The sequence below is a fragment of the Pezoporus occidentalis genome, unplaced genomic scaffold (genome assembly GCF_034315485.1).
Source record: "Pezoporus occidentalis ecotype Australia unplaced genomic scaffold, CSIRO_AGI_Poc_V1 ctg389, whole genome shotgun sequence".
NCBI lineage: Eukaryota > Metazoa > Chordata > Aves > Psittaciformes > Psittacidae > Pezoporus > Pezoporus occidentalis.
The window spans coordinates 87,645-101,749 of record NW_026915712.1 but is presented as its reverse complement, the minus strand read 5'-3'; the positions used below and the strand labels follow the sequence as shown (position 1 = coordinate 101,749).

Sequence of the window (14,105 nt, the reverse complement as noted above, 5' to 3'; positions counted from 1 at the left end):
CCACGTCCTCGATGTCTCTCATTTCCTCGCTCTCCCTTTGCTGCCCCGGAGCGGGTGTTCTGCACCCCCCGATTTACTTCTCCCCCCCCCTCCCACCCTTGCACGCTGTAAGTACCTTCTGCTTTTGGGCTCCAGGTTGGGGTTTTTGGTTGTTTTCTATGCAGTCAGATCTTGTCTTTTTCAGTTCCAAACGCAGCCCCTGTGTGGGGGGTGCTTCACTAAAGAGAATAAAGATCACAAAGTCATGTGTGCATCTTTTCCTCCCTCCCTCCCCTGCCTGGCTCCGTCTTTTTGGGCCACGGAGCAGGTTCTCCTGCCTCCCCCTTCCCGGGTTTTTAGCGCCCTTTTGTGGGTCTTTCCCGGGCACCGGGATCCCCTTGTCCCTGCCCCGGGACCCGCCTCATGTTGCGGGTGGGGAGCGGAGCCCAGCGGGAGCCTGGGAGCGACGGGAGGGGAGGGTAGAGCCAAACGCCGGCGCCTAGGCCTCCGCGGCGGGGCTTAGGACCCGGCGGCTCCGCCGGCGCTTCGCGACAACCGGCGGCACTTTACGGCAGTGCGACGCGGGGGCAGGGGACGGCGGCGATGAGCTTCTACGATGCGTTTCGGGGCTTCTTCGGGTTCCCGGGGCCGCGGAGGTACCGGTTACCCCCCGTTGCCACCCTCCGCCCTTCCCGGTTAAACCCGGTCCCCATTAACCCCCCTGGCCCCGGTTGCTCCGGTGTCTCAGCGCCGTGGTCCCGCAGGCCCCGGGACCCGCTCTTTGGCGGCGCGACGTGGGACGAGGACGAGGATGATGAGGACGGCCCTTCCCTGGCGCAGCCCCCCCCGCACTTCGGCTTCGGGCCCCGCGGTGCCTTCGGGGAGCTGTTCCGGGACGTGGGCGAGCTCCTGGGGCTGTTCGGCGGCGCCTGGGCCGGGCTCCCGCTGCCCTCCGGCGAGCAGGAGGAGCGGCTGCCCCCCCCCGAGCCTGCAATGCCCAGCCCCGGCGAGGGGCGGCGGCTGCGGGACTCAATGCTGAAGCACCCGGAGAGCCTGGCCCAGCCATGGAGCCCCTTCCTGGGGGTGAGTGAGGCTCTGCCCCGCGAGGGGCCGGCTCTGGTGGCCGCTGGGGTGTCCTCTGTGTCACCAGTGCGTGCTTTGCCTTGCAGCTGGACGATGCTTCCCCGTCTTCTCCCAGCCTCAAGGCAGATCAGGGTGGGTGCTGCAGGGTCCCTGCCCACCCGGTTCACCCTGCCCCATGCTGCTGTCACCATCTCACGTCTCCCCCCTCCCCAGACCTGGACTCGCAGGTCTCCTCCGCAGGGCTGGGCACCATCCTGAGACCCGGCGAGCCCAAGGCTCACTCTTACTTCCAGAGCGTCTCTGTCACCAAAGTGACTCTGCCTGATGGGGTGAGTGTCCCCTGAGGGTGCAGCAAGGGGCAGCAGGTGAGCGGGGGACACTGTCCCCAGCACAAGGAGCGGAGCCAGGGCTGGTGGTGGGGCTCAGGGCTTGGTGGTGCTGTGCACAGGCGGTGGAGGAGCGCCGCACCGTGCAGGACAGCCAGGGCCGCTGGGAGACAACTGTGACACGCCGGAGGGGGGACCAAGCTTTCATCACCACCACCAAGGAGGACGGCCAGAGCAAAGACTACAGAGAGGAGGTGGTCAATATGGATGACCGTGAGTGGGGCACTGAGTAGGGTGAGGGGAGCAAGGCAGGGCCCCCCATGAGCCAGCTCTCCTTGCTCTCCCAGGGGAGCTGGCGCAGTTTGCAGGCACATGGCCGCCGGAGGACAATCTCCACCCTCCCAACCTGAGTGACCCATCCTCTGCGCTGGGCAGCTTCTTCCGACGCTGGTTCTCAAGCTGGTAGCTGTGCCCAGCCCGGCTGAGCACCCAGTAGGTGTGATGGGTGGGGGGACTGTGGGGCTCACCAGGGCTATGGGGATGGATGAATGGATGGGTGGACACCGGCAGCAGCCTCTTCTCACTGCCTGTTCCTGTTACAGATGGATCAGATCCTCCTGGGAGGTGGTCTCTGGGGGCTGCCTGTCTTCTGCAGAAGGACCCCTTGGGGGGGCTGAGTGTGTGTGTGCATATGTGTACAGAGAAATAAAGTCTATTTATGCTAATGGTGACCTGCCAGGCTCCTTCAGGCCAGAACCTGCCCGATGCAGAGCCAGGAACCCACCAAGTGGCTCCTGGGTGCAGGCAGTGATGGGCTGCTCTGTGCCGATCCCTGCCCACCATGTCTGGTCTCCTGTGCTCCTCTCAAGGAACCAGCCCAGGACCCGTTCCAAGGCTTCTTCATTCCTCTTCATTAGTGCTGCCTGTGAGCAGGGATCCGGCAGGGAAAAACAGAGCTCCCTGGAGCACACCCACCTGTGCTGGCTCAGCAGAGCCTGGGGACCTGCAGGGGCTCTGCTCCTACCGGGGCCACACTGCTATCCCCAGCCCCACGCAGGACTCTGGTCCCTGCGAGGCGTCTCCCTGTGCTGTGGCTCCAATTGGTGTAAAGTCTGCACATTATCACCCAGCACCAGGGCTCATAAAACCTAGCTGGGACAGAGCCCAGCATCACCGCTGCTGCTGCCTGCTCCTAGCCAGCCCCATGGGCACCACTTCCTTCTTGGAGAGTGCCCGGGCTCTGCTCCACATCCAGAACCAGCTGGTGCGGGAGTGCCTGGCTGAGATGTTGGCCGTCCTCGTGCTCATTGTGAGTGGGGAACAGGGGGGGTTGGGGCAGACACTGGGGGATCCCAGGGCAGGGGGGGGTTGGGGCTCCACTGTGCTCATGGAGGAATTAACTGACCTCCTGCTTGGACCTGGGAAATGCTGCACCACAGTGGCTCAGGCACACCATGGGCACGGGAGCTGCCATATGGCTCCTGAGGGGGCAGTGCTGGGTAGCACATACCTTGACACCTCTTGCCCTGCCTCAGACAAAGGTTGGGGCTCTGGAGCTGCACGTGGGGCTGCATCCTGAAGGGCAGCACCTCTTCCCTGCTGCCTGCCCAGGAAAGCACACAGCATACTTTGCAATTAGAACCACAGTCAGGAGCAGTCACCACCTCCCTGCCTGTCTCCATGTGGTGCCCGAACCTGGAGCCAGGGGATGTGGCATGGAGGTGGTGCAGGCAGCAGCACTGGAGCAGCCCTCACCTGGCTGATGCCCTGCTGCCTGGGTTCAGCGCTGATCCTGTCCCCGGGGAGCAGGCTGGGGGCTTGGCAAGGGGCTGTGCTGGAGCCATGTCCCTCTCCTGCAGCTCATCACCCTGAGCAGCTCAGCGCAGATGGTCACCAGCTCTGAGTCCAAGGGGAACATCCTCACTGCCTACCTGGCAAGCGCCCTGGCCGTCATGGTGTCCATCTATATAGCTGGGGGAGTGTCTGGTGAGGCTGGGGAGGGTGCCCTGCTCCCGCTGTCCCCTGGCTCCAAGGACCCCCTGCTCCCACGCCTCTCCCCGCTCCATTGCAGGGGCGCACCTGAACCCAGCGTTCTCCCTCGCCATGTGCCTCCTGGAGCAGTTTCCCTGGTGGAAGTTGCCCATCTTTGTGGCCGTGCAGACTTTGGGAGCATTCGTCTCTGCTGGAGCTGTCTATGCTGTCTACTATGGTACAGGGCTGGGGGCCCGTGTCCAGTGGTTGTGTCAGGGTGACCCGGCTCCCCACACAGGCTCTGCCTTTGCTCTGCAGATGCCATCCACCACTACAGCAATGGGACCCTCACTGCCTCTGGCCCCCGGGAAACTGCCTCCATCTTTGCCACCTACCCTGCTGACTACCTGTCCCTCTCCAATGGCTTCTTGGACCAGGTGGGTGCCAGGGTTGGCTCCCCACAGCCTGGCGGCACTGGTCCCCCCGGTGCTGAGCTGTCACACCGGCCCTGCAGGTAGTGGCCACGGCACTGCTGATTGTGGGCATCCTGGCCATCCTGGACACCCGCAACAAAGGTGTCCCTAAGGGCCTGGAGCCAGTGGCAGTGGCCCTGCTGGTGTTCTCCCTCGAGGCCTCCCTGGGCTCCAACTGCAGCTGCCCCATGAACCCCGCACGGGATTTTGGGCCCCGACTCTTCACCTATGTGGCAGGTTGGGGCACAGAGGTCTTCAGGTGGGTCGAGGTAAGGGGGTGAAGGTGGGGAGCATGGGGGTGACGCCTTGCCCACTGTGCCCCGTCCCCAGCAGGGGCAATGGGTGGTGGTGGGTGCCGGTGGTGGCACCGATGCTGGGAGCCGCTGTGGGCTCAGCCCTGTACCAGCTCCTCGTGGCGTTTCACCACCCGCTCCCGGAGGGCGCTGCCGCAGCAGAGCAGAGCCCCCCGGTCCTCAGCATCGCTGCCGTCCCCACGGACCCCAAGACCTCACCCGCAGAGGAGGACACCGGGAGGACGCTGCCCCAGAAGTGACGCTGGAGACACCCCCTGCCCCGAACCGGCGGCACCGGCCCCCACGGCCCCCATTGCACCAATAAACGAGCCCTGAGGCCGCGGGGTGTCTGTGGGGTGTCGATGGGGTATCCATGGGGTGCCCGTGGGGTGTCCATGCAGCGGCCATGGGTTGTCTATGGGGTGCCCGTGGCGTGTCCATGCAGCGGCCATGGGGTGTCCGTGGGGTGCCCGTGAGGTGCCACCTCCCTCTCACAGGACCCCGCTCCCCCCCCCATCACTTCCGCCGCCGACCGGCGCCGCCGCGGCCATGGGGCGCTGAGCCGGCAGCAGCAGCGCGGCAGCGGGAGCGGGGCCGCAGCGGCCCCGGTACCGGCCCCCGGTACCGGCCGCCCGCCCGCTCCCCATGGGCTGCGGGGCCGCGGGCCATGGAGCGGTGCGCGGCCCGCCGGGCCCCAGGTGAGCGGGGGGGGGAGGCCGGTAAGGCCGCGGCAGGCCCCGGTGGGCCCCTGTACCGCGGCGGAGCGGGAGGGCCCGGGCAGGGGCTGCGGCAGCGCGGGATGGAGCCGCAGCCGTGATCGTGCCCCGGGAGATGCCCGAGAAGTGGCCGCGGGTCCGAGAGCCCCGCGGGGCGGTGCGGGCGCGGCGGGGCCGGGCGGCGGGGGCGGGAGGGGTCGGGGGGCTGAGGGCAGCGCCCGGGCTGTGTTGCAGAGGAGGAGCGGCGGGTGCGAGCCAACGCGCGGGACTACAACGAGAAGTTCCAGTACGCAGTGAGTGCTCTGGGGGGGAAGCGAGCGGCTCGGAGGGGGCTGGCACCGGGTCAGCGCCGGGGGGGTTACAGCTAAAATTAGATGTTTATCCCTGAGACAATTGTGCTGATGAGCATCACACGGGACTGCACGGCACTGCATTGCACTGCACTGCACTGCACAAGACTGCGTGGCACAGCACTGCACTGCTCATCACTGCACTGTGGTCCCTCGGTACCAGCCGCTCCTTGGGTACTGGTTGGTCCCTGGGTACAGACAGGTCCCTGGGTACTGGTGGGTGACCCAGGGGAAGAAATCTGCTTCTTGAGGAAGAGTTAGAGGAGGGGTAGGAGCTGCTGGGCTGAGATCCCAGGTTAGGGCCATGGTGAGCTGCAGCTCTCAGAGTGATGCTGGGGCCACAGGGGCCTCAGCAGCTCATGAACCCCCCCTTTTGTCCTGTCCATCCCCAGAGCAACTGCATCAAGACATCCAAGTACAACATCATCACCTTCCTGCCTGTCAACCTCTTCGAGCAGTTCCAGGAAGTGGCCAACACCTATTTCCTCTTCCTCCTCATCCTGCAGGTGAGTGCTGGGGTCCTGGGGAGCCAGATGGGGCTCTTCCATCATCTCCTTCCCTGGCTGGGCAGCTGGGGGGGCCCAGGACACATCGTGCCCTTGGGAAGTGTGGGTTTGACACCCTTGAGCAGGGATGATGTGGGCCTGGGGCTGGCCTGGTTCCCCCCAGCTCCCACTCTCTGTCCCCAGCTGATCCCACAGATCTCTTCACTCTCCTGGTTCACCACCATCGTGCCTTTGGTTCTTGTCTTAACCATCACAGCTGTCAAAGATGCCACGGACGACTATGTGAGTGGTTCCCCACGTGCCCCTCTGTCAGGGCCAGGGGACTTGGGGCTGTGACCCTGGTGCGGGTGTGCAGGGGTAGGGCTGCAGGACCCCATCCCCAGCAGAGCTGACGGCGCTGTCTTCCCCTCTGCACCCAGTTCCGCCATAAAAGTGACAACCAGGTGAACAACCGGCAGTCTCAGGTGCTCATCAGTGGAGTGTGAGTGTCACAGGGACAGGACAGCCAGGGAGGGGGCATGCCCCCCCCAGGACATGGCACAGGGCTGCAGGCAGGGGAACAGAGCGCTGCCAACTCCCACCTAACTCCACTGCGCTGTCTCCCTGCAGCCTCCGACAGGAGCAGTGGATGAACGTCCGTGTTGGAGACATCATCAAGCTGGAGAACAACCAGTTCGTGGCGGTGAGTGTGGCCCCAACACAGGAGTGGTCCTGGCTTGGTGACACACAGGGACAGTGGCATGGCATGGTGCTCCTCCATCACCTGGGGTGGAGGTGTCAGGGACTTCCCCACTGGGAAGTTGCATTTAGGATGTAGCATTGGAGCTCTGGAGATTGCCTGATGTGGGTCCTTCAGGAGCTGGTGTCCAGGGTGCCAGCAGCACCATGCTGAGGACACCTGGTTCTGGACCCTGCTGGCCCCTGGCTTCCCTGTGGAAGGTGTAGGGGACCTGGTGTCAGCACAACCCTTCCCATGTCTCTCCTGGCAGGCTGACCTCCTCCTGCTCTCCAGCAGTGAACCCCATGGGTTGTGCTACATAGAGACTGCAGAGCTGGACGGGTAGGTAACCCCTGCTCACCTCGAGTGACAGGGGAAGGCAAGAGGTAGGAGTGAGATCAGGGCAGGGCAGGAACTGCTGGGGACCCAAACCTAGGGAGCATCTGCTGCCTCTAACCCCACATGTGGTGCCTCCTTGCTCGCAGAGAGACCAACATGAAGGTGCGGCAGGCCATCCCTGTCACCTCAGAGCTGGGTGACACCAGCAAGCTGGCTCGGTTTGATGGTGAGTGCCTGTGACCAGCCGCTGGATTTTCTCCTCCATCATCTTGGCATGGGCCCACCCTGGAGAGACCAGGACCATCCCTGCACTGTTGTGGTCCTATGGTTTGAATCAGATCTCTGGGGAGCTGGGGACAGTGCTGGGAGCACTGGGATGGAGCTGAGCACGTAGAGAAGGCGTGTTACAGCCAAACCATCCCCTGTGCCCAGGTGAGGTGATCTGTGAACCCCCCAACAACAAGCTGGACAAGTTTGGAGGGACGCTCTACTGGAAGGAAAGCAAGTACCCCCTGAGCAACCAGAACATGCTGCTGCGGGGCTGCGTCCTGCGCAACACCGAGTGGTGCTTTGGCCTCGTTGTCTTTGCAGGTAGGTTGGGACAGCAGCCACTGTCCTGCACACAAGGGAGAAAGCCCCTGACACCCTTCCCTCCTCCAGGGCCTGACACCAAGCTCATGCAGAACAGCGGCCGGACCAAGTTCAAGCGAACGAGCATCGATCGGCTGATGAACACACTGGTGCTCTGGGTAGGCAGGCAGATCCCAGGGAGCCCCAGCTGTGGCCTCCTTTGGGCTCTGATGTTCTGTCCTGTCCCCAGATCTTCGGGTTCCTGGTGTGCATGGGGGTGATTCTGGCCATTGGCAATGCCATCTGGGAGCATGAGGTGGGCGTCTGCTTCCAGATCTACCTGCCCTGGGACGAGGGGGTGCACAGTGCCTTCTTCTCGGGCTTCCTCTCCTTCTGGTCCTACATCATCATCCTCAACACTGTGGTGCCCATCTCACTCTACGTAAGGTAGGGCAGTGACAGAGGGGCTGGGGATCTGCGAGGGGCAGGCACCAGGAATTAGGGGTGCCCTCTGGGGAGGGGAGATGGGGATGGAGACCCACGGGCAGAGCTGTGTGCATGGGGTGGGCACGGGCTGCTCTCCTGGTGATGGGCCATGTCTGCCCTTGGGGATACCCCAAGACCTGAGACCCCACAGGTCCCTCAGGCCCCCCTGGCTGTGTCTGGCTGCTCGTCTCTCCCTGCCCTGGCTGCATGCTGGTTATTTTGCTCTGCCTTCCTGCAGCTCCCAGGCTCCTGCACTGTCCCCTTCTCTCTCTCTTTTAATTTCTCTCTCTTTTCGTTCCCCAGCATGGGTTCTGTCACCCTTAGCCCCGAGGTAAGAATGTGTCGCCCCCACCCCTGCCCCTAGTTCATTGCTGTCTGCCCTGGGGGCTGGGGAGGGGGTTTGGGGACATGCCCAGGGAACCCTACGGGCTCCCCCCTCGGTGCCAGGCCCTGCGACCCCAGCCCTGGCTTGGCAGTGGCTGTTGGTAGGAGCGGGTGCAGACCAGCCCCGGGGAAGGGTGCGGGAGCCAGCAAGCAGCATGGGGGCCCTGGGTGCGGGGGTGACCCAGGCAGCTGGGGGCCTGGGGTGGGGAGGGTGTGCCCGTCACTGGCTCAGCAGAGCTTCCCTGCCCCGGTGACGCATGGCTGTCCCCCCTGCAGCGTGGAGGTGATCCGCCTCGGGCACAGCTACTTCATCAACTGGGACAAGAAGATGTACTGTGCCAAGCGCCGGACGCCAGCCGAGGCCCGGACCACCACCCTCAATGAGGAGCTGGGGCAGGTGGAGTACATCTTCTCTGACAAGACTGGCACCCTCACCCAGAACATCATGGTCTTCAGCAAGTGCTCTGTGAATGGGCACAGCTACGGTGAGCGCAGGGCACGGGGGATGGGCTGGGCGTGCCTGCAGGGGGTGGGTGCACCAGGTCCCCTCCTGCAGACCCTGCAGGGGACGAGAGGGCTCAGCCATAGCGTGGGGGCACCCCTGGGCATGGGTGCTGGTGGAGCCACAGCGGTGGGGCCCTTTCCTGGTTAACCTGTGCCCTGGTTCACAGGTGATGTTCAGGACGTGCTGGGCCACAAGGCAGAGCTGGGAGAGGTGAGAGTGCCACGGGGCTGGTGCCTGGCCATGCCGCTGCCCGCAGCAGCATAACCTCACCTCTGTCCCTGCCAGCGGCCAGAGCCGGTTGACTTCTCCTTCAACCCACTGGCGGACCCCCGGTTCCAGTTCTGGGACCCCAGCCTGCTGGAAGCCATCAAGCTGGGAGACCCCCACGTGCATGAGTTCTTCCGTCTGCTCTCGCTCTGCCACACCGTCATGTCCGAGGAGAAGAACGAAGGTGGGTGCAGAGGACAGGACCTGTCCCTGCTCCCTGCGTGGCTTGGGCTGTGGCGCAGCCTCTCACACCTGTGCTGTCCCCAGGGGAGCTCTATTACAAAGCTCAGTCCCCAGACGAGGGAGCGCTGGTCACAGCTGCCAGGAACTTCGGCTTCGTGTTCCGGTCCCGTACCCCCAAGACAATCACAGTGCACGAGCTGGGCCGAGCCATCACGTACCAGCTGCTGGCCATCCTGGACTTCAACAACATCCGCAAGCGCATGTCTGTCATCGGTGAGACCCTGAGCCCTGCACAGGGGCTGGGAGGGCTGGGGGCTTGCTGCAGTGGACTTGGAGACCAGCCCCATGCAAATGGTGACATGACTGCAGAGGCATCATCGGCTCATGGCTGGAGGTAGGAGTGGGACCTGCTCCTGCTCCCCTGAGCCAGGCAGCTTGTTCCCTGCTCCCCACAGTGCGCAGCCCCGAGGGCAAGATCCGGCTGTACTGCAAAGGTGCTGACACCATCCTGCTGGAGCGCCTCCACCCCATCAACCAGGACCTGACCAATGTCACCACCGACCACCTCAATGTGAGTGTGGCAGGGTCCTGCTGGCAGGGCTGTGGAGAGAAGAGGAGCTGCCCACAGGCATGGAGCCTGGCGTGTGCCCTGCCCTGGAGGCCATCAGGGCCTGGGGACACCATCAAGGTCTGTCCCTTCACCTGACTCCGGCCACTGCAGGAATATGCTGGTGAGGGGCTGCGGACGCTGGTGCTGGCCTACAAAGACCTGGAGGAGAGCTACTACGAGGAGTGGTCTGAGCGGCTGCACCAAGCCAGCAGTGCCCACGAGGCCCGGGAGGATCGCCTGGCTCAGCTCTACGATGAGGTGGAGCACGATATGATGGTACGTGGGGGTGGGGGCACTGGGGAGTGGGAAGGGGCTGGGGTGCAGCCTGACCTTCTGCCTCTTTGGGTCCTCCAGCTGCTTGGAGCCACAGCCATCGAGGACAAACTGCAGCAGGGGGTCCCTGAAACCATCGCCATCCTGACGCTGGCTAACATCAAGATCTGGGTGCTGACGGGGGACAAACAGGGTGAGTAGTACTGGGGTGGGGGTCTGGGCTGGCTGGAGATGAGGCTGCTTTCCTGGGGGTCAGTGGGACGTGTGCTCCTCCCTGGGCTAGGCCTGGCTCAGCCCCTGGTTTCCCATCCCCAGAAACAGCCGTGAACATCGGCTACTCCTGCAAGATGCTGACGGACGACATGACCGAGGTGTTCGTGGTCACAGGCCACACTGTGCTGGAGGTGCGAGAGGAGCTCAGGTGAGGGTTGGGGGCAGAGGACATGCGTGAGGCTGGTGTGAGGCACAGCTGCGTGCAGGGAACGGGGGGTTACAGAAGTGCCCTCACTCGAGGCTCCCTGACCCTTCTCCTCCTCAGGAAAGCCCGGGAGAAGATGATGGATGCGTCACGCTCCACAAGCAATGGCTTCTCCTACCAGGAGAAACTCTCCTCTTCCAAGCTCACCTCTGTGCTGGAAGCCATCGCGGGTGAATATGCCCTAGTCATCAATGGGCACAGCCTGGTAGGGACCTGGGAGTGTGGCTGGATGGGGCACAGTGCTCAGCTCTGGGATGTGTCCCCAGCGTCCCCCTGCTCTCCTTGCAGGCCCATGCACTGGAGGCTGACATGGAGGTGGAGTTCCTGGAGACAGCGTGTGCCTGCAAGGCCGTCATCTGCTGCCGTGTCACACCCCTGCAGAAGGCCCAGGTGGTGGAGCTGGTGAAGAAGTACAAGAAAGCTGTGACCCTGGCCATCGGGGACGGCGCCAACGATGTCAGCATGATCAAGAGTGAGTCCCGGGGTCTGGGCAGCAGCAGGAGGGACAGATCCCCACTTGCACTATCCCGTGGCAGCATCTGCCCTTGCCCCTTTGTGCCCTGCAGGAACACAGTCCCAGTGGGGAGGTGCCACCCCTGGTCCCTGTGCTCCTGGCAGAGCCCTCTTCACCCCACGTGTCTCTTCCCTCCACAGCCGCCCACATCGGGGTGGGCATCAGCGGGCAGGAGGGCATCCAGGCAGTGCTGGCCTCCGACTACTCCTTCTCCCAGTTCAAGTTCCTGCAGCGCCTGCTGCTGGTGCATGGACGCTGGTCCTACCTACGCATGTGCAAGTTCCTCTGCTACTTCTTCTACAAGAACTTTGCCTTCACCATGGTCCACTTCTGGTTTGGCTTCTTCTGCGGCTTCTCGGCACAGGTGGGTTGTTGGCTCCTCACGCTTGGAGTTGGAGAGGGTTTGCCCACGGGACCCCTCTGCTCTGAGGCATGCCCCAGTCCCAAGGCTCCCCATGGGGCCTCATCCTGCAGCTGCAGGCACAGCTTGGGATCCCTCCGGAGCGTGGCAGCATGTGGTGGGTGTGAGGAGCCCAGGGCATTGCACCGCTTGGGGTGGGCACAGGGACAGCGGGGTACAGAGCAGGTCTGGTGTCCCCCTGAGCGCTCCATTTCATGCAGACTGTGTATGACCAGTACTTCATCACTCTCTACAACATCGTCTACACGTCGCTGCCTGTGCTCGCCATGGGGGTATTCGACCAGGTACAGTGGGGAGCAGTGCAGGGGCTCCCTGGGTGCACAAGTTGCTGGCCCCTATGTGGCCCATCTGCAGGAGGAAGGGCTGCCTGGGTGCCTGGGCTGGGCTGACCTTGTCTCTTCACGGTCAGCAGTGAAGGCTCGCCCAGCCCCAGGGAGCAGGTTCTGCCTGCCCAGGGCTGCAGGAAGGTGCCCAGTGTGCCCTGTGTCCCCAGGACGTGCCAGAGCAGCGGAGCATGGAGTACCCCAAGCTCTATGAGCCCGGACAGCTGAACCTGCTCTTCAACAAACGGGAGTTCTTCATCTGCATAGCCCAGGGCATCTACACCTCTGTCCTCATGTTCTTCATCCCCTATGGTGTCTTTGCGGACGCCACCCGTGATGATGGAGCTCAGCTGGCTGACTACCAGTCCTTTGCTGTCACTGTCGCCACCTCCCTTGTGATTGTTGTCAGTGTGCAGGTAGGGACATGGCTGCTTACAGGGAGCTGGCAGGTAGGGATGTGGCTGCTCAGTCTCTGCCCCTCACCAGGAACACAAAGAGCTGGTGAAGGCTTGGGTCCTATCCTGCCCCATGGCCATGCTTGGCGCACCACAGCTGTTCCCTGAGCCCTGCTTCTTCCTTCCCCTCTCTACCAGATTGGGCTGGACACGGGCTTCTGGACAGCCATCAACCACTTCTTCATCTGGGGCAGCCTCGCCGCCTACTTCGCCATCCTGTTTGCCATGCACAGCAATGGACTCTTCCAGATGTTCCCCAACCAGTTCCGCTTTGTGGGTGAGTGCCAGGGGAGCTGAGTGATGCACTCCACCCCAGCAGCATGCTACCCCAGCCCAGCTCTGTCTAGCTTCATGCTCCCCCCCCAGGTAATGCACAGAACACGCTGGCCCAGCCCACAGTCTGGTTGACCATCGCCCTCACCACTGTGGTCTGCATCATGCCTGTTGTGGCCTTTCGCTTCCTCAAGCTGGACCTGAAGCCTGAACTCTCAGACACGGTGGGAGCACCTGACCATAGGGGGTGGGCATGGGGGGGTGTCCTCTTTCTTCCCTGGGGGTCCCTGATGTGTCCCCGGTGCTGTCCTCAGGTGCGCTACACTCAGCTCGTGCGGAAGAAGCAGAAGACCCAGCACCGGTGCATGCGGCGTGCAGGGCGTGTGGGCTCCCGCCGTTCTGGCTACGCCTTCTCCCACCAGGAGGGCTTCGGGGAGCTCATCATGTCCGGTAAGAACATGCGGCTCAGCTCCCTGGCACTCTCCAGCTTCACGGCCCGGCCCAGCACTGGCTGGATTGAGACCCTGCGCAAGAAGAAGGGCAGCGACAGCAGCACCACTGGCAGCCCCAGCAGTGCTGCCAGCAAGACTCTCAAAGTGTGAGGCTGGGGAAGGGGGGGGCACGTCCCCTCCCATGCAGTCAGGGATCCTCCTCTCACAGTGGCCTGGGGGGTCCCAAGCAGGAGTACAGAGGCCACATGTGCCCCTGAGGTGTTGGTGGAGTTTGGACTGTCATGGCGTAACCAAAAAGTCTTTTTTCCCCATCCCTGGGAGGGATGGACGCACGGACACTGCCCCCAGCAGCCCTCCCTGGGCTGCTTCTCTGTCAGTATTCACCTCCACAAAGTGCAAGTACCCCAATCACACGTGAATGTATCATGCCAGAGACGCTGCCGCGGGCAGGCATGGAGAGTTGGGGGTGCTGTGACAGCAGCCTCCCTCTTCCCTCCCCCTCCTCTCCCGTGTCTTCTTTTTATATCAAAATAGAGAAAAAAAAAACACCAAAAGAAACCCACAAAAAACACACAAAACAGACAAGGAAGGACAAACGCCCCACAACTGCTTCGGCCTGTGTTGCACACGGTGATGGAGAGAGCGGGGAGGCCGTGGACCTGGGGCGCTCTGGAGCCGGGGGTTGGGCTGGGAAAGGGGAAGCGCTCCCCGGGTCCTTCCGTGTCTCTGCGGGAGCAGCAGCCGTGATTCACTCCCACACCCAACACTGGGCTCTTGCACAACTTTCAGCCTCCGCTTCCTCCCTGCTCTTCCTCCCCGCGCCAGCTCCTGGGGTCCCCACCGGGGGATCGCTGGGGGGGGGGGGGCTTTCGGGGGTCTCTGTGATACCAAAGAGGAATCCAGTTCAAAACGGGCTCTGGCTTGGGCCGGAGTCGATTTTTCGGGAAGTTCGGGAGTTTCTTTGTGTCGGGGTGGGGGACGCGAGGATCGGGGCGTCTAATTTATTACACGTTTCTATAGTGCGGGATTGTATCAAAATCACGGGACCGCAGCGGGAAAAAATGAACCAAAACCCAGCGTTTTCTATATAAAAACAGCCACAAAGTTGTGCGCAGCCGTGTCCTGTGTCCTTCGGGGGGGGACGGGTACTGGAGACG

General features: G+C 63.1%; 3 protein-coding genes across 5 annotated transcripts; all 3 read left to right on the top strand.

Moving 5' to 3' along the window:
- Nucleotides 1-467: 467 nt before the first annotated feature.
- HAX1 (HCLS1 associated protein X-1) lies at nt 468-2,113 on the top strand. Of its 2 annotated transcripts, none has more exons than XM_062632327.1 (7): nt 468-635; nt 744-1,062; nt 1,149-1,194; nt 1,276-1,391; nt 1,511-1,661; nt 1,736-1,880; nt 1,991-2,113. In XM_062632327.1, exons 1-6 carry the CDS (start codon nt 583-585, stop codon nt 1,852-1,854), a joined length of 804 nt encoding a protein of 267 aa, XP_062488311.1. In that variant the 5' UTR covers nt 468-582; the 3' UTR covers nt 1,855-1,880; nt 1,991-2,113. The 2 variants fall into 2 exon arrangements, with proteins under 2 accessions (XP_062488311.1, XP_062488313.1); XM_062632329.1 differs by having other exon boundaries at nt 1,736-1,884.
- Nucleotides 2,114-2,312: 199 nt separating this feature from the next.
- Nucleotides 2,313-4,449, top strand: AQP10 (aquaporin 10). Its single transcript, XM_062632293.1, has 6 exons — nt 2,313-2,697; nt 3,248-3,374; nt 3,460-3,597; nt 3,678-3,800; nt 3,878-4,091; nt 4,163-4,449. Exons 1-6 carry the CDS (start codon nt 2,593-2,595, stop codon nt 4,383-4,385), a joined length of 930 nt encoding a protein of 309 aa, XP_062488277.1. The 5' UTR covers nt 2,313-2,592; the 3' UTR covers nt 4,386-4,449.
- Nucleotides 4,450-4,674: 225 nt separating this feature from the next.
- ATP8B2 (ATPase phospholipid transporting 8B2) lies at nt 4,675-14,056 on the top strand. Of its 2 annotated transcripts, none has more exons than XM_062632290.1 (27): nt 4,675-4,823; nt 5,076-5,134; nt 5,584-5,697; nt 5,881-5,979; nt 6,117-6,178; nt 6,307-6,379; nt 6,687-6,757; nt 6,901-6,980; nt 7,187-7,345; nt 7,415-7,503; nt 7,575-7,771; nt 8,471-8,679; nt 8,866-8,909; nt 8,985-9,150; nt 9,234-9,422; nt 9,605-9,720; nt 9,871-10,035; nt 10,114-10,225; nt 10,348-10,453; nt 10,571-10,715; nt 10,799-10,982; nt 11,165-11,388; nt 11,646-11,729; nt 11,939-12,184; nt 12,362-12,500; nt 12,590-12,720; nt 12,811-14,056. In XM_062632290.1, the coding sequence occupies exons 1-27, from the start codon at nt 4,793-4,795 to the stop codon at nt 13,096-13,098; spliced, it is 3,582 nt and encodes a 1,193-aa protein (XP_062488274.1). In that variant the 5' UTR covers nt 4,675-4,792; the 3' UTR covers nt 13,099-14,056. The 2 variants fall into 2 exon arrangements, with proteins under 2 accessions (XP_062488274.1, XP_062488273.1); XM_062632289.1 differs by having other exon boundaries at nt 4,681-4,823; nt 5,076-5,127.
- The last annotated feature ends 49 nt before the right edge of the window (nt 14,057-14,105 follow it).

Coding starts and splice junctions, on each gene's coding strand:
- HAX1 (XM_062632327.1), top strand. CDS start 583: ATGAGCTTCTACGATGCGTTTCGGGGCTTCTTCGGGTTCCCGGGGCCG. Junction 1,392..1,510: donor AAGTGACTCTGCCTGATGGG/GTGAGTGTCCCC, acceptor TGCTGTGCACAG/GCGGTGGAGGAGCGCCGCAC. Junction 1,662..1,735: donor GGTGGTCAATATGGATGACC/GTGAGTGGGGCA, acceptor TTGCTCTCCCAG/GGGAGCTGGCGCAGTTTGCA.
- AQP10 (XM_062632293.1), top strand. CDS start 2,593: ATGGGCACCACTTCCTTCTTGGAGAGTGCCCGGGCTCTGCTCCACATC. Junction 2,698..3,247: donor TGGCCGTCCTCGTGCTCATT/GTGAGTGGGGAA, acceptor CCTCTCCTGCAG/CTCATCACCCTGAGCAGCTC. Junction 3,801..3,877: donor TGGCTTCTTGGACCAGGTGG/GTGCCAGGGTTG, acceptor CCCTGCAGGTAG/TGGCCACGGCACTGCTGATT.
- ATP8B2 (XM_062632289.1), top strand. CDS start 4,771: ATGGGCTGCGGGGCCGCGGGCCATGGAGCGGTGCGCGGCCCGCCGGGC. Junction 6,179..6,306: donor CAGGTGCTCATCAGTGGAGT/GTGAGTGTCACA, acceptor GTCTCCCTGCAG/CCTCCGACAGGAGCAGTGGA. Junction 8,910..8,984: donor ACAAGGCAGAGCTGGGAGAG/GTGAGAGTGCCA, acceptor TGTCCCTGCCAG/CGGCCAGAGCCGGTTGACTT.